The sequence below is a fragment of the Polyodon spathula genome, chromosome 2, assembly GCF_017654505.1.
Source record: "Polyodon spathula isolate WHYD16114869_AA chromosome 2, ASM1765450v1, whole genome shotgun sequence".
Taxonomy (NCBI): Eukaryota; Metazoa; Chordata; class Actinopteri; order Acipenseriformes; family Polyodontidae; genus Polyodon; species Polyodon spathula.
This window is the reverse complement of record NC_054535.1, coordinates 80,236,220-80,258,295: the sequence shown is the minus strand read 5'-3', so window position 1 is coordinate 80,258,295 and position 22,076 is coordinate 80,236,220. Positions and strand designations below refer to the sequence as shown.

The 22,076-nt window shown below is 38.2% G+C and overlaps 1 protein-coding gene across 1 annotated transcript in view; it reads right to left on the bottom strand.

Moving 5' to 3' along the window:
• The window catches only part of LOC121301854 (alpha-mannosidase 2-like), a 134,495-nt gene that overhangs the window by 98,336 nt on the left and 14,083 nt on the right, over positions 1-22,076 (bottom strand). The window contains exons 2-3 of the mRNA XM_041231516.1: positions 16,626-16,889; positions 8,273-8,417 (exon numbers count right to left, since the gene is read on the bottom strand). Of these exons, the coding sequence (XP_041087450.1) occupies positions 8,273-8,417; positions 16,626-16,889 (409 nt within the window). The remainder of the gene's footprint in view (positions 1-8,272; positions 8,418-16,625; positions 16,890-22,076) is intronic.

Below are 22,076 nucleotides of genomic sequence, written 5' to 3'. Positions count from 1 at the left end.
AATACCAATAAAAACAACACAGTAGTAGGTAATAGCATGCAGAATTTATAACTTGCTGTATAATACTCATCTAGGAAAATCTTCCAACTGTTTATATATAAAAAAAGAGAGTATCTAATGGATTTCTCCAAAACAGATCTCACTTCTATATGGTTTGTATATGCACTGTCACATACTGCCTGAGCATCACCTCATTCATGAGTTTCCCATAACAAATGAATTAGCAATCATTAGACAAAGAAAAAAGTTAACACTAGGAGGGCGTGCCACTGTTTCCCACCATGATTTACTGACCCCGTTTTTAATATCACCACTCAATACAATAAAAATGTAGAAAGAAAATACCAGGTTTATTAACTTTAGGGTAGCAGTATTAAATTCACAACGGTTGTCTGTTCATGCACAAAATATACATAATTATGCAAACACTTTTTTGAGTGCAAGGTGATGCTACATTTCTAGCTCAAATAAAGCTGGTCACTGATTTGCCCAGAAGTATTTGTTTCTAGCTGCACTTTTACCCCAGGTAACATTTGTAACAAGAACACAAGGTTACATTAAATTCAAACCACTGGGTCCATTAAAACTGTAAAAATATAAGTAGTTTTTAATCTAAAATGAAAGTAACATATGATTTATCTTGCGTGTGTGTCACTCGCAGCACAGAATCCAGGTTGAGCTGCTGCAGCCTGCGGCTTTGCAGTTTTCTGATTTAATGTTTCTGCTGAAGCACTGTGGATAGCTTCAAGGATTAAATCTCTCCTCCTTGTACAAAACGAAGGAATTGATGACAATACAAAAAACCATGTACTATAAAAGGTGGTTATAGTGTTAATGAAATTTAATTTTTAGATGTTCCACAAACACACACATAAATATAAATTCCAAGTAGTAAAACTTGTAGAAATTATATTTTATATAATTTTGCGTGTGTGTGTGTGTGTCTGTTGTAAAGGTAACCATACAAACAAGTAGATAATGTGCGGCGTAATTCAGAATGTGCGCGACAACACGTGAATTAATTTCTCTTGTTACATTTTTTTTATCTTCATGGCAACGCATGAAGCTCTCCTCACGATATTCAGAGTCGTTCTTTTCCTACTTAGTAAGCAGACACAGACACTTAAAAATCCCCCCCTAAAAGACTATGAATTGAGTAATCTGCATTGGTACGGCTGATTTTTTTCCCCCAAATCAGAACTGTATAGCAATGCATTTCCTAAAAAGTACGACAAACCGGTCGTGAGGAAAACGGTCATGACTTGTGCATGTAAACGCCGAAAATGTGCGTCGAGCAAGATGTTCTACAACAACAAAGCTATTCATTAACCCTTCAAAAAACGAATGTTTCTATGTTGTAAACCGGGAAATGGGGAGCGTGTTTCATGAAATCAAATAATGACTGTGCAGCAACGCTTTTACACGCTGCGCTGGTGTTATTCATTTCTGGCGATGCATATTTTTTTTTTAAATCAAAGACCTTTTCCACTCTGCAGTGCTTTTAAGGATTAGATAACTGTTTACTTAGTGATTTCTGTAAACAGGCAACACATGATAAATTAATGGGGCTCATTTTCTATTTCTACTGATGAATAATATGTATGAAAACATATACAATGTACAAAAAAAAACAGCTTTATAAATCACCATAGAAATGTTAGTGTTATATTGACGTCCCAATTAAAAAGAACACCAGGATATTTTATCCATCCTGTGGAAAGAAATTTATCATTAAAAAAATCCACAGTACTTCAACTGAATAAGGCTCAGCCTATCAATATTGTACCTTCCAAAAAATGAAATAGCCTTGCTCCACAGAAAACCATCCATAACACACAAAGACTTTAATTAATAAAGGTCAATTATGCTGGTGACTTTATCAAACATGCCAAATAAGTACTTATACATGCAAATTAAAGGCACTTATCAAGGGATGAAAAACATATTGCCAGTATGCAAATTCAGAGGGTATGATATTAATATAGCACTGAACAAGTCCATCATTATCTGGCAAATGTTACTAAAGTATTTGCTTTGCTAAAAAAAAATAATAAAACAGATTATAGCTGCTTTCCAAATGTCACTCTTATCTGGTTTTCACACACTTTTTCTTTTGGAACCCAAATGATGACTAAAATCGTCTCAATCTGCTTTCAAGGAGGAGCCAGTGTTAAATACTAAAAGTATATAATTACATTTACACCATCCCGTTAAACACAACATGACAGCATATCAATTACCTAACTTACTATTTTGTGGTGTTCTCATCTTAAGATCTGCATGAAATGTCACATTGGTGACTGTCTCGTTTACATGCTTTTTGAAGCGTATGGAGAAATATGATCTCCCTGACCGAGTTATTACTGGCAGAGAATCTCACTGATTTTCTCATTTAGACTTTTGCATTTGCTTGCCCGCAGCTGACCGATAGGCTTAGCAATCAATTATAAATACTGTTACAGCAGGCAAAATCCAGGAACCACAAGGCTTCAGCTAAGAATCCAATAAATGCTTATTATTTCCCTAAGGGTTTTTTCTGCATTTATTAGAGTTATACAACAAAAACAGCAGAGGAGTGAATGAAATATTGCATTTTTGTCTGCCTTTCTCCTGCCTTAACAACTTTGTTTAGAAAATATTTTATGCATAGTAAGTTAAAGCGATGTGGTCTTGAAATCAAAATGCTCTACACTGCTCCCTCGCTATAACGCGGGTCTCAGGAGACGCACAATACGAGCGTTGTAACCAAAGAGCATTATGAACGGGGGGGGGGGGCCGCCACGGGACACATAACAACACACATCTGACTAAAATACAAAATAAAATAACTCCCTCTCTATAAAGTAAAAATGTAACTTTCTGTGAATTAATCATGCATAAAGCACCATATAATCACCGCTATATTTTTTTACAAAAATAAAAAAAGTAACATTCCCACTTGTGGATTATTTTAATTCGCAGTTTTTAAACTATAAATAGCCTGGCTAAACGGCGATCAGGATCTCAGTTTGAAGCAAACTAAATGCGAGAAGGAGAGCGGGTCGGGAGAGGGGAAGAGGGAATGGGCTAGCCCCAGGTTTGGCTGCCAGAGTGGGGCTGAAGCGAAGCGTCTCCCAGAGAAAGCCGCAGCTCCTCTTGCAGCAAAACATTTTACATGTTAGGAAAGACAATCACATAATAGGCCTAATATTTATTTAGTTATAAAACGAATGCTGAATAAGATGTCTGTGTTATAAAGTGCCAGCGCAGATTTTCTTCAGTTCAGATACTGTATCAAAAGGGAGACACAGAAACAGAAGTTAGACTGAGAAGCTGTTTACAGTTTGAACACTGGTAATGTATTTACTGTAGAAATATTGCATGAATCACTAGTACAGGGAACTGGAGGACATGCTGTAGGAGCGTGTTATAACCGAGAGCCTTATAACAGGGAGCACTGTATTATCGTTGTATACAGTGAATTTTTAACCCTTAGAGAAATCCTGGAAATTATTAGAGGCAGTCTTTCTCCTAAAGGAAAAAAGACCTTCAGTTTTGAACCTGTTTTTACCCATCTTACATATATTTGCTGTAGTCCTACTTTTTATATTAAGTTTGAAATAGTGACATGGGTTAATCCCTTTGCAGCCTCCATCTGCTATGTTCGATCCTCCTAGTGTTCTTTGGGTAGCTGCATCAGACATGTTCGACTTTGCGCATCTCATCTTAGCTATGTAACTACGGCATTCCGGCAATAAACTGCACCCTTTGTGAACCTGACAGTGTTTCCTTACTTACACAGCCTGATTGATAGGCTGTTAGCTTTGACAATGGCTTTGATTGGCGTCGCAGCTTGCAATCTGGCCCATCAAAACCCATAAAAAACATTCTATTTGTGTTTTGTATTTCAAATGACATAAAAAAAAAACCTAATGTGTAAATTAATTTTGTGATATTCTAAGCTTTAGAAATATGTTTACTTAGAAGCATATGCATGTATAAACTGTAACATTCCATGTACAGTAATTTCAATTTTACTGTATATATTAATTCTGTGTTTATTTGCTATAATCTGTGAAAATATTTGTTTTCTATTTGTTTTATACTGTGTCGTCAGTCCGTCCGTCCCTCCCTCCCCTGGGATTAAGTTAATGCAAGAGTGAGTACGTTTATTATATGGACATATACATGTCAAACACAGATAGAACGTATCGGGAGTAGGAGGAGTTGCTATGAAGCTGCTATAAAAATGTCATAAAATGCTTGGCTGTGGTGTCATCTATGACAAAAATGCTTGGCTGTAAAGGGGTTAACCTTGTTTTAGGATTTTATCTTCCATCATTAAATGGAAAGAGAAGATTACAAATGTGCACATTTATGAAGGAAATTCTTGCTTCAGGCAACACCAGACACCTGCAATTCAATTAGAGTCCCCCCCTCACTGTCATTTCTAACACTGATTCTTTTTGTTGTGACCAAATGTTTTTATTAGGTGACAATAAAATACAAGAAAACAGCTTAAAATCAACAAAAAAAAAAACCCAAACCACCACATTTTAGGATTCTACCCCGCACTGTGCCTGTCCATGCCCTCCCTCCTACCCAATTACCCCCTCCCTCCCCACATCCCTTGGTGGAAATCCCCCTCCCTCCCATAACCCCCCCGTGAGGACATCCATGAGCTAAATCATTCTGAAATTGACAGCGGTTTAATAAGGTCAGCCACAGCCCTCCAGGCCTGAATCATCCTCTCCCTGGCACCATGGATCCAAGCGGTAGTGTGCTCTAGATAAATAATATCCAAAAATGAAAGGATGCACTGACGCCATGGAAGGGAGTGCGGAGGCTGGCAGTGCAGACCTTTCACCTTCTTCACTGCAGTAAGGCCTGCTAATCAGATCTGCTTCTGTTGTAGTGTTAAAAGAAGAATCATCACTCAGTAAGAGTACCAAAACAGAGTAGGGCATTTCCTTATTAAAAATAGTGGATAAAAGTCGACGATACCCTCTCCCAGAATGTAGATACAACCGGACATTCCCAGACATTGTGTAAAAAGGTGCCCATGATAGACTGGGGGCAAAATGGACAGTCAAGACTACAGTCAAGCTTCATTTGAAAGCATCTGCAGGCGGTTACACATGTTCTATGTAGAAAATTTAAATGGATCAATTGGTAATTAGGGTTCTAGGAAGCTAAGCCTAAATTATTCCAAATAGTATCCCAATTAATTTCTAGGTCTAAACAAGCTAAATCGCTATTCAAAATAGTGTTAGCAGCTAAAGGTTTACACAAGGCTTTTAGAAGGTAAAGTTCTACCCCCTGTATCCAACATACTATGAAGCAAGTGCAATGGTAGTATAGACCCCCAGGGTACCCTACAGGCACGCATCGCTGAGCGAAGCCAAAGGTTAAACAAGTAAACAAAAAAAACAGTACACTAGTTATGAGAGTCAAAAACAAGCCTAAGAATCAAAGGTAAACAGACATGGTATTGTACAATTTGAGAGAATAGGACAACAATCTTACCCACGAGATCCTCCCCCTCCTACCCCAAAAGATAGCCACTAGTATCCCCAGTAACCCCACCCTCCCTCAATACAGCAAACCATCCCAAAGAACTATAGATATGGTGTTGAAAAACAAAAACAAAACCAACACTCCCCACCCCGCAATACTCATACCTGTGGCATTGGCGGACAGGGCAAACAGAAGTCCACTCCCACCCCCCCTCATAGAGTAGTCGATATAAACACCACAAACAACAAATACCCCAGTCAGTTAAAGCAGACTACTGTTGATTAAAGCCGAATTTGACCTTAATGTCAAGTCATGAAAGGTAAGAGTCCAGAGCTTGAAGTCCAAAAAAGAACAACAGAAATACAACAAAATAAATCAGAGCACAGAACAGTCCTTCAAAAAAAAATGAGCAACATCACCAACAATGTCGTCGGTCGACGACGGACGAACAGAGCGCCAAAAAACGGCAGAGATCAGCAGAGATACATTCCTTCTCATCTCATTGGAGTACATCTCGCCAGGAACATCAGTGGAAAGTGACCAGTCCTGGGAAGGGCCAGGGATTCCTGCAGAGTACAGAAAGGCCTGGGCCTGATCAGGAGACTGGGAGAGCTGAACCAAAGAGTTGTGGTTGATCTTGAGGGTCGCTGGGTAAAGCAGGAATGCATGTATGCCTCGAGAACGAGTGGAAGCGGTAACTTGGGTCGTTTAGCTGTGAGGTTATGGTAGTCTGAGAAGAATTTAAGCTTACCGGGCGCAGAACAAGGAGTGTCGCTCCTGACTGCCTGTAACATGACTTGAGGATCTGAGTATTTCATGAGGTTAAAAGTGTGCATGGCCTACCTCTTGCTTATTTCAATGTTCCTGCACTTCAGAGTCAGGAACCACAGTGAAAGAGGTCTCAAGCCGACCAGACAAAGATTATTCCTTCAGTTTCTATCCTCTAAGTCTGCCATCTTGGACTCGAACCTGCCAACCCTGGTCTCACAAGCTGTCACAGCTCTCTTGTTATTATCCACTGCTGAGCGAAGAGCAGCCAGATCCATACTTGAAATAACAACGAGTTTGGTCCATACAGGCCTCTATAATAGTAGACAGCTCTGAATCAGACTTGCTTTTTCTCTCCTTGGACGGAGAGGAAAACTGGGACGTAGATCTATTTTTCTTTTGGTGTACACGACATAGCAATGTGTATCAAACAGCAGTTTAAAAGGATTTCAGGTAAGTAACTGGTAATAGTGCTTTAACAGTAACAAATGAAACGAGGGGAGGCGAGGAGAAAAAACAAATTGTTCCCGCAGGTGACGTGATTCCCTCTAACGCTGATTCTTGATTCTCAAGCACAAAGTTTAGACACAAATCTCTTGAAAGTCACTGGCCCCATGTAAGTCACTTAAAGGGTTCATAAGGACCGTTTTATTGTATTGTGTTACATGTTCCCGTGTGTTGCTACGTAAGGTGTGTGTGTTGCTTTATTACTTATTTAATTTTTTTTACATTTTGACCACTTTTTTAAACTTTTACATGTAACACAATACAATAAAAAGGTCCTTATGTACCCTTTAAGGCTGTAATCCTTACTCTGGTTGTTTAACCCTTTCAGCCATTCCTTCAGGAAAGCATCAACATGTCTATTGTGGGCAACACTTTGACCAATTATTAAAAAGCACCTCGCTTTACAGTCTAAGTTCCACAATAAATATATTCATTCACAGTACCGTGCTAATGTGTCAACAAAAAAGAGCAATAATCTGAAGAGAATCACAGACCAAATGTATCCTGGCTATGGGCAAATGCCTTTAAAAGTACAAATCAATACTCAGATAACATTGAAGTCTTTCAGTGAGGTCCTTGAATATAACAGAATAAATGACACAAACACAGTTCAATTTGTGACAATTCAAGGACAGTTGTTCAGAGTACATTTCCAGTTATATAACCCTTTAGCGACTGCTGCGCACGATTTTGTACATTTTTCACCAGTAAACTCTTACAATGTGCTATAACACATGATACTTGGTAAAGGTACCTGGTGAGATTCCCTCAGCACTCACATGGCAACATGAATCATCACGGATCTGGTTTAATGGACAAGGCAGGTTTGCCAGGGAGTGTACAATATAACACAAGTTAACAAGAGTCACATGTTTAAATGACTAAATACTACTGAAATAAATGAAGTTGGTTTAAAGTTACTGTAATACTGACATGGACTGAATGTTGCAGTTTTTGTATTTTCAATCCGTTCACACACATAAGCAGGGTACTCTATCTCAGATAGGGTAGTCTATCTATAGATTATAAAGTTGCAAAACAAAAGATTACTAACTGCGTATGGATAGGATTGGAGGTTTAAAAAGGTTTAATTATACAATTAAGAACATGGTTGTACCTATTCAGGAAAAGCCAGCTGGTGAACAGACAGAGCAACCGGACAACAGATAAATATCAATGAAACCTAAAATCTTTGAGACTGCCAATCATCTGAAGACAACCTTACATTATCAAAAGATTAGCAATGAAAACACTGTGCATATTTATTCCATAAAAACGCTTTTTTATAGTCTGTATGAATTGAAGTAGCAGCATTAGTGCAGTGCTGCAGGCCAAGTGAACTGTTCTGCACTCTACACTCCACTCTAAAAACATAATTTAAAATGACTCTGGGGCTCCTAAAAACGCTCATGTATGTTTTTCAATTAATGGTATTCTTTAACATGTTTTCTTTTCTTTCTGTTGCAACTTTGCCATGCATTCCCTTATGAGCCTTCCTTACCAGGGTCATTGTGTGAATGAGGCACAACAAAGACCTGCAGAGGTTCGTTATCCCATTCATGTTCATCATAAGAAATGTCGAAGCCTTGTTTCCAAACACCTCCATCAGGGTTGTCAAAGGGAAGTATGTTATAAACATCCAGCATCTGAAAGATAAACAAGTTGTTTAAGCCTGCTTCAAAAGAAATAGCATTAAAGCATGAGGCGCAGCCCACTGTCTTTAAGCAACTGAGAAGGGTGGAGACCAGTCAATGCCTTGTGTGTTATTGCACTCATACAAATGGCCCAAACTAAATACACAGATAAGACACCATGAAAAAACAGGGGGGGGGGGGGGGGGGGGGGGGGGGTGGGCATGTTTCAAATGTTTACCACATTCAGTAATTTACTGTTGTTTTTTGAAAGAAGAAAACATATATTCATTGTACAAAACCAAAGTCAGACAACTGCCAAGGAATATAATTAAATGTTTCAATCACACTCAAACTGTTTGTTTCTGTAACATTAACAACTAGATGTCTCCCCTCTGGGACAGAACTCAACCGATGTCTGAGCAGTGTCAGAGGGGAGCCTATCAGATGATCTGAGCAGTGTCAGAGGGGAGCCTATCAGATGATCTGAGCAGTGTCAGAGGGGAGCCTATCAGATGATCTGAGCAGTGTCAGAGGGGAGCCTATCAGACGATCTGAGCAGTGTCAGAAGGGAGCCTATCAGATACTCTGAGCAGTGTCAGAGGGGAGCCTATCAGATGATCTGTTCATATTATGATCGTACAGGAAAACAAGTTACTCTTTCAAGGGCTGTTAAACACAGTCCCTCATAAAGCACCTCTCTTCTTTCCACACTTAAAATAGCTTGTACTTTATTTCAAACTTGTCTGATTTTAGTTTTCATTAATTAGTATTTACTTTTAGTGACTGAATAACCCTTTAATAAATATGCGTTTGACTGAAGAGAATCACATATTTGTTACAAATTACATAAACTTAAATAAGCTATAGAACAGGAGTTGTGGGCCTTTAAATTCCAGTACAGTATATCAAGTTGAAATTATAAAATATTGATGAAATATGTGTGTGTGCGTGTGTGTGTGTGTGTGTGTGTGTGGGGGGGGGGGGGTTCTGCTTAATGCTGCTGGTTGCTATCTCCACACCATCCTAGGAAACGAGAGCTCAAAAAATTCTTTAGGTAAAAAAATAGAAAAAGGAGACTAAAGTGAACTGGATCTCTCCAGGCAAGAATAACTCATGTTGTGCCATTTTGACATCAAACATTAAGGGTCCTATTCTGAAGAAAGTTCAAAAGCAAATTATCAGATAGAGCAGTAAAATAATAATAATAATAATAATAATAATAATAATAATAATAAAGCCAGAAACTATAATACTAAGAATAATACTCTAACAATAATTTAATTACTGCTTTATAAAAGAGCTATCTATTTACAGTGAGTTGTACTGTAAAGGCCTGGTCACACAAGCAACTTTTGTTGATGTCCAAAAGATGGAGACTTCTGTTGTCCGCATGTTGACCTATAAATAGTGTGGTCACATGAGAGACGACCTTTCCCGTCGACAAAGGTGCCAGCATTCTGGCAGCAAAACAATGTAAACCAATCATTATTCATTTTATACGTCACATGAATAAAAATTACTGGCAAAGCAAAGCAAAGCTGCTGCTGCTGCTTTAATGCTGACAATTTTAGATGAAGAGGTGGAAATGAGAAAAAATTTTAACTCCTGATCGGCTGTGAATTATGAGACATAATTATATTTACTGTACAGTTATAGCTGTACAGTATTAAACAATAATGAATTATAAACAAACAAAAAGTATTTCTTATATACAGTGGCTCTCAAAAGTATTCACACCCCCCCCCCCCCCCCCCCCCCGGACTTTTCCACATTTTATTGTGTAACCACATGGAATAAAAATGGACTTAATTAGGAGTTTTTACCACCGATCAACACAAAAAAGTCCATAATGTCAAAGTGAAAAATAAAATCTACAACTTGCATAAGTATTCACCCCCTTTGCTATGACACACCTAAATAAGTTCTGGTGCAACCAATTGTCTTTAGAAATCAAATAATTAGTTGAATGGAGTCCACTTGTGTGCAATTAAGGTGTTTCACATGATTTCAGGTTAAATACACCTGTCTCTGGGAGGTCCCACAGTTGGTTAGCACATTTCCTAACAAAAACTACATCATGAAGGAACATTCAAAGCAAAACCGGAAAAAGGTTCTTCAAAAGCACCAATCAGGGGTAGGATATAAGAACATTTCCAAGGCATTGAATATCCCCCGGAGCACAGTAAAGTCCATTATTAAGAAATGGAGAGAATATGGCACAACTGTGAATCTGTCTAGAACAGGCTGTCTTCAAAAACTGAGTACCCAGGGTGAGAAGGGCACTAGTCAGGGAAACCAACAAGAGGCCTATGGCAACTCTAAATAAGTTACAGTCTTCCAAGGCTGAGCTGGGAGACACTGTGCATACGGCAACAATAGCCCGGGTGCTTCACAAAACTGGCCTTTATGGGAGAGTGGCAAAAAGAAAGCCACTGTTGATAAAACCGACATCAAATCTCGGCTACAGTGGCTTGCGAAAGTATTGACCCCCCCTTGGCATTTTTCCTATTTTGTTGCCTTACAGCCTGGAATTAAAATTGATTTTTTGGGGGTTTGTATCATTTGATTTACACAACATGCCTACCACTTTGAAGATGCAAACTATTTTTTATTGTGAAACAAACAAGAAATAAGACATAAAAACAGAAAACTTGAGCGTGCATAAGTATTCACCTCCCCCAAAGTCAATACTTTGTAGAGCCACCTTTTGCAGCAATTACAGCTGCAAGTCTCTTGGGGTATGCATCTATAAGCTTGGCACATCTAGCCACTGGGATTTTTGCCCATTCTTCAAGGCAAAACTGCTCCAGCTCCTTCAAGTTGGATGGGTTCCGCTGGTGTACAGCAATCTTTAAGTCATACCACAGATTCTCAATTGGATTGAGGTCTGGGCTTTCACTAGGCCATTCCAAGACATTTAAATGTTTCCCCTTAAACCACTCGAGTGTTGCTTTAGCAGTATGCTTAGGGTCATTGTCCTGCTGGAAGGTGAACCTCCGTCCCAGTCTCAAATCTCTGGAAGACTGAAACAGGTTTCCCTCAAGAATTTCCCTGTATTTAGCGCCATCCATCATTCCTTCAATTCTGACCAGTTTCCCAGTCCCTGCAGATGATAAACATCCCCACAGCATGATGCTGCCACCACCATGCTTCACTGTGGGGATGGTGTTCTCGGGGTGATGAGAGGTGTTGGGTTTGTGCCAGACATAGCGTTTTCCTTGATGGCCAAAAAGCTCAGTTTTAGTCTCATCTGACCAGAGTACCTTCTTCCATATGTTTGGGGAGTCTCCCACATGCCTTTTGGCGAACACCAAATGTGTTTGCTTATTTTTTTTCTTTAAGCAATGGCTTTTTTCTGGCCACTCTTCCGTAAAGCCCAGCTCTGTGGAGTGTACGGCTTAAAGTGGTCCTACGGACAGATACTCCAATCTCCGCTGTGGAGCTTTGCAGCACCTTCAGGGTTATCTTTGGTCTCTTTGTTGCCTCTCTGATTAATGCCCTCCTTGCCTGGTCCATGAGTTTTGGTGGGCGGCCCTCTCTTGCCAGGTTTGTTGTGGTGCCATATTCTTTCCATTTTTTAATAATGGCTTTAATGGTGCTCTGTGGGATGTTCAAAGTTTCGGATATTTTTTTATAACCCAACCCTGATCTGTACTTCTCCACAACTTTGTCCCTGACCTGTTTGGAGAGCTCCTTGGTCTTCATCATGCCGCTTGCTTGGTGGTACCCTTTGCTTAGTGGTGTTGCAGACTCTCGGGCCTTTCAGAACAGGTGTATATATACTGAGATCATGTGACACTTAGATTGCACACAGGTGGACTTTATTTAACTAATTATGTGACTTCTGAAGGTAATTGGTTGTACCAGATCTTATTTAGAGGCTTAATAGCAAAGGGGGTGAATACATATGCACGCACCACTTTTCCATTATTTATTTTTTAGAATTTTTTTAAACAAGTTATTTTTTTCATTTCACTTCACCAATTTGGACTATTTTGTGTATGTCCATTACATGAAATCCAAATAAAAATCAATTTTAATTCCAGGTTGTAAGGCAACAAAATAGGAAAAATGCCAAGGGGGGTCAATACTTTCGCAAGCCACTGTAGTTTGCCAGAAGGCATGTGGGAGACTCTGAGACCAAGAGGAAGAAGATTCTATGGTCTGATGAGACCAAAATAGAGCTTTTTGGCCTCCATTCTAAGCACTATGTTTTTGGCACAAGCCAAACACCACACATCATCCTGAGAATACCATCCCTACCATGAAGCATGGTGGTGGCAGCATCATGCTATGGGGATGCTTCTCTCCGTCAGGGCCTGGAAAGCTTGTGAAGATAGAGGGCAAAATGTATGCAGCAAAGTACAAAGAAATCCTGGAGGAAAACCTGCTGAAGTCTGCAAGAGACTTGGGAGAAGATTCACCTTCCAGCAGGACAATAACCCTAAACATACAGCCATAGCCACACTGAAGTGACTTAAAAACAAAAAGGTCAATATCCTGGAGTGGCCCAGTCAAAGCCCTGACCTCAATCAAATTGAGAATATGTGGAAGGAGTTGTTGCTGTTCACCAAAGGTTCCCATCCAACTTGACGGAGCATGAGCAATTCTGCAAAGAAGAATGGGCAAAAATTGTGTGTCTAGAAGTGCAAAGCTGGTACAGACTTATCCAAACAGACTCATTGCTGTAATTGCTGCCAAAGGTGACTCTACCAAATATTGACTCAAGGGGGTGACTACTTATGCAATCAATTATTTTCTGTTTTGTATTTGTAATTAATTCAGAACAATTTGTAGATTTTATTTTTCACTTTGACATTATGGACTTTTTTGTGTTGATCAGTGTCAAAAACTCCTAAGTAAATCCATTTTGATTCTATGTTGTAACACAATAAAATGTGGAAAAGTCCAAGGGGGTGAATACTTTTGAGAGCCACTGTAAATTAAAATACAGAAAAAAATAAAGAAACAGTAAAGCATCGGCTACTATATTGGTCGTGATTACTTAATAATATACCAGTATTTATTTAGTGGTTTTACTTACCAGTACTAAACACAAGACAGATGACTCATTTCAAATAGCCTTACACATTACATCAAAATATGCTTTCATATTCAGTACAATGCAAGTTACTGACGCCCTGTTCGGAATTTAAAAGCATAAGCATTTTTAGTTTTTTTTTTTTTTTTACATGTGACACTACCATCAAATATGATTGGCTAGTACTGAGTTTGTTGCCGTTGTGTCACCAGTATTATAGAACATTGTCAGCATGTTGACCAGCAAGGTCTCCTTGTTGCCGTCAACAAAAGTGGCTCTTGTGACCAGACCATAACAAGGGTTACTTCTCTCAGAAAAAATGTGCCTTTGCGGTTTGAAATATGAGTGACACACAGCAGTCAAATATTTTTTCCTAAGGCACAGCACAGGAACAGAGTCATGTGGATAAGGGAGCGGATCCTAAATCATGAGGAGAGAGGATCGTACCACAATCTTTTTAAATGAGCTACGCTTAAGTTATCGCAATTTTATTTGTATGGATAAAGACACTTTTGAGGAGCTGCTGAGGCTCATAGGACCACGAATAACCTGAAATTACACCACAGTGCGTCAGCGTACATATCAATAAAACATTCGATTGTAGCAGGTTTCCAAACCATGTTACCGTCTGTAAAAGTCACCATCTTGCACAGTCACATGATCCATGACTCATGCTCGACGTTCTCCTGATCGGCTAAATGTAAAATGTTTCTCAAAGTAGAACCCTGGTCTACGCCGGAAAACATATTTCCGTATTTCTGGAAACAGGAAAACATCCAGCATATACAAGGAAACATTTTGTCTGGAAACAAGTTTCCTTGTGTATGCTGGGCTTAAAGGATTTACTGTGTTTAGAGACAATACCCTGTATTTGTCATATCTGGCAGCTAGAGGGAGTTGCTGAGTCACAGAGGCCAGGCTCAGATTTTATTAGTTCCACCATAAAAGCCACGTGCAACTACCAGTCTTTGTCTTTTCTTTGACTAGAGCATGACAGTATTACTGTGCTCCTAAACCTGGTAACACTTCCTCCAAGACAAATATATTGTTATTTTTGTTAAAAAGAGAAAACGCTTAGCCTTCAGTAGTAGTTAGGGACTGGGGGTGTATATTTACAGCCCTTAAAAGTTAGTGCTTCAAACAGAGTTAGAGTTTGTGTTTTGATTTGTTTACAGGGACAGTGTCCTGGGTTGTGTACTTCTGATTGCACACAGTACAGCTAAGAATAAATACATGCCCACTAGCATTTCAATCTTAAACTACATTCCTTGGAAACTACAGTATAATGTGATCTATATGACAGTACTCAGTTGACCTGCCTTTTCAACAGATACTACTGTTTTACTTATCTTATATGTTTCTGTGGCAGAGCACAGCTCTGCTCTTTAGAAATTGGCAGGGATGGGGTTAAATTCCCCTACCTGCCTGGGTTCATTGTGTTCAGGTAGCTGGGGTTGATTAGATGATTAGTTTAATTAACGATCAATCAGCGCCCAGCCACCTGACATAAATGGAGGCCTCTGCTTTTCATTTAGGAGGAGGGAGCAGGTTGGTGGATTTTGGTGTGTGATTTTTGAGATTTGTGAATCCAGTGAAAGCATTGCCCAGCCTGGAAATTGTTATTTTTGTTATTTTTGTTTTTTTGTCTTTCTTTTTGTGTTTAAATTGCTTTGTTTTGGCCCTTGTGCCCTTTTATTTTTGTGTATTTATAATAAAATAATTATTTTTTTTGAACTACAGACTGTCTCTGAACCTCTATCCACTCGCCAGCCTGCCACAGTTTCATTTATCCTTTTCATCATACACAGTGATTTGGTAGAATTTCTTTTAAGGAAAACCAGTCCCAACATTGTTGGGTGATCTTGAAAAACAAGTAACCTTGCATTCAAACAATTAGACAACACCCAAATGGTGATTTCTTCATTCTCTTACCATAAGATAAAATTCCAGTGACTGTTTACAAACAAGTAGAAGTCCAAATTACACATTATTTTATTAACACTACAAACAGACAACTTGTTATTTAACAGTTTTTGATAAGAATGTTTATAGATCTTTCCTGCAACATTTGGCTATGATGTTTAGAAACTCCTAACATGAAGAGGGGTTGGGCAAGGGCACTGAACCCTTAACTACACCATGAGAAACTTGGCTGCACAAAAAATACACAGAAAGACATTAGGTCCCCTGGGTGAATTGTTTCTTGTGCAGCTCATATACAACAGAGTTAGGTACTGTGATGGAGAGTCACAGTGTTTCTCTATCTAGCCCAAAGCAGTACTACAGAGAAGAATATATGGATTAGTCTGTAAAACTAGATTGTTAGGTAGTGAACCACTCTTCAAGGACTTGTTTGACTAAGCTCAAAATCCTCTGTAAATTACATACCCAAACCTCAGAAACCCAGCTGGTGAGTTTGTGAGAAAAAACAAAAATACATTAGAAGATATGTGGAGATGTTTAGCAGAGCAGTCAAAAGTCACAACAATGGCTTCAATGGTTTGTTTAAACTATACGTTCTCCTTGGAAGTTGTCAATGGTTGGGGGACGAGTTTGAAAAAAGTATTTAAAGCAATTCACCAATGCCATTTGGTGAGGACATTTTATGTATTTTTTTTTTTTGGTTGTTTTTTTTTTAATTCTAATAAACGAAGGTAAGAACCCTTAACCCACCTCGAATTCCTAACTAAGCAGTTAGATTCCTGTTTAAATGGGGAGAGGCTAAACCGGTTTACCCCAACCTAACAAACATCTCCCTCCCTCGTTGGCATGACAATTAAAAAGAAAAATTAAAAAGAATTGTGTTGCCAAAGCACATACATGGCATAAACAACAAAAATATACAGAAAAAGAAAACATATTTTAATACTAAACAGTACCCCCTCCCTCCGTCTCTCTCTCTCTCTCTCATTTTTTTTTTTTTTTTTAAGTCAACCAATCATTTAATTAACCCACCCACCTCAGAGGTGGCCCATAAACATTGTTTACAGAAAATACATAGAAGGGCTATTTTTATCTCCAGGGTGAATTGTTTTGTTGTGCAGCCCTTCTATATAAAACTTCTCATGGCTGCCCTAGTGGTTAAAATAGAGGTCAGCATGTAGCTAAACACATTAAAAACATATTATGAGACTCAAGCCTTTTTGTACAGTTTATTTAAAAAATAAAAAAAAACATACCTGCACATCATCAGCAGCTTTGGAATATGATTTGGCAGCAAACTGACAGTCCTCAGCATCAACAGGGATGACCAGTGGAGGAGACGCAAGGAGATCTGAGAACGCTCCTCTGCTCAGGTTCATTGCCTCAGGATTCCCCTTTCCATCTTTCACAGATTCGCTGAGATTGATAACAGAGTCCCTGATGTTTGAGATAATTTCATTGTTTTCCGATAGCAACCTCTCTAAATGGTCAATCTTTTCTTGCAGTATGGATAGTTGTCCCTGTAAAATAATAAGAAGGTCTGGTTAAAGAAGACTGGTTAATGGCTACTTTGGAGGCTTAGTGGTCCAGTGGTTAAAAAAAGTTCAATCCCAGCTCAGCCACTGATAACAACAATAATACTGAACAGATGTTACATATGATTAGATGTTATGTTTACTGCCTACTGTTTGCTGATCAGCCCCATAATAACTAGATGGATATACTGTAAAAGCACACAGATTTGTAGGTAGGTAAAAAAAAAACATAACTTTTTATTTTTATTTTGCTTATCCGTAAATTGTTAAGGGCGAACGTGCATGTATTAAAACTTTCTATAGATAAATTTTTTTTGTTATGCATTACGTTATGTATGTTAACCACAGTGGTGTGGTGGCTGTCCAAAACAAACAGGTTTTGTCAAATTGTGAGCATCTAATACACTGGTATTTGTTCAGATAATTGACAGCATTCAGCAATTTCTGATGCAGAATGACACTATATACTGGATGTAGTGCTGGGACAAATATCGAATTGCTAACGAATATATATATATATATATATATATATATATATATATATATATATATATATATATATATATATATATATATATATATATATTGTTTTTTTTTTACATGTATTCGAAGACAAAAACAAATGTCTGTGTACGTCACACATGATTTCATCTGTGAGAGATTTTTTATCTATGTTGTCGTTGAGGACGGCGGCAGGATTTACACTGGTGCCCGCTTTCCCTTGCTTGGCACCTGCTGCGAGTCGGGGGCGTGTCCTGCAGACGTGAAGCACTAGGGGGTGTTCTCCTGTGGCGTCCTGACTGTCAGCTAAGATCAGCCCGTGCGCTGGGGAGTGTTGCCGTTCACTCCGATTGCTAAATAAAAGAGCCATCTATTTACAGTGAGTAAATATTGTTTGTTTGTTTTTTTCTCCCCCCATTGTACAACGCCCCCTTTTTTGTAGTTAGTTCACAAGGGTAAAGTAACGCCTTTCTTACTTCTGGGATATTTTTCAACTTTAATACAACATTATGTATAATGGTTTTCATAGTGTTTTGAAAATGAAGGAATATCTAAAACTTGAACGAATATCCAAAGTAGGGGTGCTAGATTCCAAGTAATTTAATAAACGTTTAAACTTTTTAAAAAATATATAGTTTAAACTTTAAAATAAAAACATTTTGAAAAGATGCTGTGTAAGGGCGTAGTATGAGTCCTCGTCTACGTGCATCTTGACAGCAGGAGAAAATCGAAGTCAGCCATCTTGGTGCAATCGGTTAATCCATTCGTGTATCTCAATCACAACTGATAAACGCGTTAATATTAAAATTGGTTTAAACGTACTTTTTTTTTCTTCTGTGAAACCACTAAATGGGCTTTTAAATCGTAGGTCTTTCTCATTTAAATGCCGAAGTGACTCATCTTTATTAATTTAAACATAGTTACTTGTCAACGATGGTAATAGTGTGTCCAGCAAAACGCTTTATTTTTCATTATAGCTTTTAAGATTAGTCGCTTATTAACATGTTGCGATCCTCTTTGTACGTGAAAAATTAACTTGTTTGACAGAAATAAATGACTAAATTAGCCATATATTTAATAAATGTACTGTATAAAACAGTGACACAATATGAAATAATAATTCTAATAGCATCGGCAGTACAATAATGGTCTGTTTTGATTAGATGGCTCGCTAATTTATCCAACTTACTGTAAAAGAGACACGAACTAGTTATGTTCACACCAAACTGACTTCATTCCAAGTACAGTATCACGTTAATTTAAAGAATAAATATTCAGTTTAAAAATAATAATAATTTTACTAACAGCAATATTTTATACTTATACAGCAGTAGAAAAATGACAGTATTAACAAGTATTAACATCGCTCGAGTCTCAGTCCCAGAACAGCAAAAAAAAAAAAAAAAAGGATCACCTACTTCTGTAATCTGGCTCAACAGAAGTCATTAAAAGTTCAATCCGGTAACCTCCAGAATTGAAATTGGTTGCATGACATTTACGATCATCTCAATAAATCAACCATGTTGTTTTTAGCCCGAATTTTATCGCATTTCCTAACATTTCGCTTGCATGTCTGGGTCCCACCTAGCAGACTGGTCACCTGACAAAGATAAGAAGCCGTTATTTGCAGTCAGCCGCTTCTTAATATTCGGCCTGCACATTTTTGACAAAGTTTAAACAATTAAGCAAAATTAAAAACGTTTAACACTCTACTAACATTTAAACTCTAAACGATTTACACCCATAATCCGAACATGAAAATTCCATGTTGGTCCCAGCACTAACTGGATGAACTGCTAAAGGGGCTACAGCGGATACCTTTTATTGCGGGTGAAAAGAACTCAGTGACTAAAAGGCTGCTTTTTCATCAATCCTTCAATATTACACACACTGTTTTTCAACCAACAATAAATTCTCAGGACATGTAAGTGAGGTTTCTTTTTAGTACTACTGAATAGTTATTTAAAAATGTCTGGATTTTCATTTAAAAATTTAATCAATTGTAAGTTTAAAGTCTTTTACTTTGAAAAGTACCACTGATACCATATCTAGAGATCTCAGATATAATTTGCTATACAGTATATACTGTGCAGTATCCATCCACCCTGGAACCCCTTTCAAAATCACAAGTTCCATATCACACCACACCTCAGGGTACCAATCACCTACACTGCCGGTCAAAAGTTTTAGAACACCCACATTTTTCCAGTTTTTATTGAAATTTAAGCAGTTCAAGTCCAGTGAATAACCTGAAATGGTACAAAGGTAAGTGGTAAACTGTCAGAGGTTAAAAAAAAAGTTTAGGGTACCAAACACTGAAAAATAATGTACATTTATGAGTTATACAAAAGGCCTTTTTCAGGGAACAAGTAATGGGTTAACAACTTACAGCTGTTCTGCAGCAATGGAAGTAAATTATGCCTTGAAAGTTGATGCTAACAATTCCTACAGGTGTCCCAACTTTTGTTGATTACTTACAAACCCTCTGTCTGTATAAAAGCAGTGTTGGAACAGACTGTGTTACTACACCCTCTTAAGCATTATTTGGACAGTATTGTACTGCAGGAAGTAGTATATTGCTATCATAATGGCGAGAAAAAGGCAATTAACAAAGGAAGACAGACAGACCATTATAACCCTTAAATGTGTAGGTCTTTCCTATAGAGAAATTGCAAAGAAAGCCAAGGTGTCAGTGAGTACAGTTCCCTACACTATCAAAAGGCACTTGGAAACTGGAAGAAACTCTGACAGGAAGAGGTCTGGCAGACCCAAAGCCACAACAGAATCAGAAGACAAGTTTCTGAGAGTCAACAGCTTGCGTGATAGGCAGCTCACAGGACAACAGCTTCAAGCACAGCTTAACACTGGTCGAAGTAAGCAAGTCTCAGTTTCAACTGTGAAGAGAAGACTTCGAGCTGCAGGTTTGACAGGTCGAGTGGCAGTAAGCAAGCCATTGCTAAGATGGCAAAATAAGAAAGAGGCTTGCCTGGGCCATGAAGCACCACCAGTGGACTACTGAAGACTGGAAGAAGGTCTTATGGACCGATGAATCAAAATTTGAAATCTTTGGTTCATCATGCAGGGTTTTTGTACGCCGTCGAGTAGGCAAAAGGATGGTTCCTCGGTGTGTGACACCAACTGTCAAACATGGAGGAGGAAGCGTGATGGTCTGGGGCTCTTTTGCTGGATCCAGAGTCGGCGACTTGCACAGAGTGGCACCCTGAACCAAAACGGCTACCACAGCATTTTGCAGCGCCATGCAATACCCTCTGGTATACGCCTAGTTGGTCAGGGGTTCATCCTACAGCAAGATAACGACCCAAAACATACCTCCAGGCTATGTCAGAACTACCTTAGAAGAAAAGAACAAGACGGTAGGCTTCAAATCATGGAATGGCCAGCACAGTCTCCAGACTTAAACCCCATCGAGCTGGTTTGGGATGAAATGGACAGAAGGGTGAAAGCAAAGCAACCTACAAGTGCAACACATTTGTGGGAACTTCTGCAACAGTGTTGGGAAGAACTTTCCGAACAATATTTGATTTCCATTGTAGAAAGAATGCCACGAGTGTGTTCGGCTGTTATATCTGCAAAAGGTGGCTACTTTGAGTCAAAAATTTAGATAAAATTTTGTTAAACAAAACGATTCCATGATTTCTTTTTTATCTCCAATTGTTTATTTGTTCTATGCTTTAATTTCAGAGTACACTGAGACATTAAACTGTGTAAATTTCAATAAAAACTGGAAAAATGGAGGTGTTCTAAAACTTTTGATCGGTAGTGTATATAAATTGATGCAACCTGATTCTGCAGTAGGCATCATGACCTCTCTATTCGGGCAGTTAATAAGGTTTTTTAAACATGACAGATTCTCACAGGGATGTTACAGTAATTGAACAACATTTTTAGCAGCTCTATAATTTGGTGTGACATTTCAAACTAAATAGGCAACGGCTCAATTTTAGCAGTTTGGCTCAAATTTTCCATTTCATAAGTTTTTTGATATACATCTGTTGTGTACCTATTCAGGAGGGGTTGTGTACCTATTCAGGCACTAATCCAAACCAACACATTTCGATTACTGTTTTGTTTAGGCAGCAATTTTTAGTCAATAAAGTTCAGTTAAAAAAGGTCAAATGTTTATATATATATATATATATATATATATATATATATATATATATATATATATATATATATATATATATATATATATATATATATATAATTATATATATATTCTCTATTATGTAATATCCAGTAATTTAAAATACACAACATAGAAACAAACTCCTGTTCTTAAACAAATATTTATGCATGCTCTACACAGCGGCCTATTTAACAAAAGCCTTGTCAGTAACCCTCTTGAAAAGGCTATTGTGTGCAAGCACTGAATGGAAAAAAGGGTTCCACTGAAGTCCAGGCAGACTGTACAGCCGTTGTACTTTCCGTTTCACAGACACCGATTACCACTAATCTTGGATGAATCTTGTAAACTTAAATAAGGATTTCCAAGATTAGACATAATTGGGTTCTATTGAACAATTGTAGCCTGTTGGTTTTCATTATGATCTGCCATTCTTCATAGTCAATGTCATTTATTCACCCACAGTGGATATAAAGCAGGTATTGCAAACAGTCCAAATATCTGGGTCTTTACAACTGATCTAG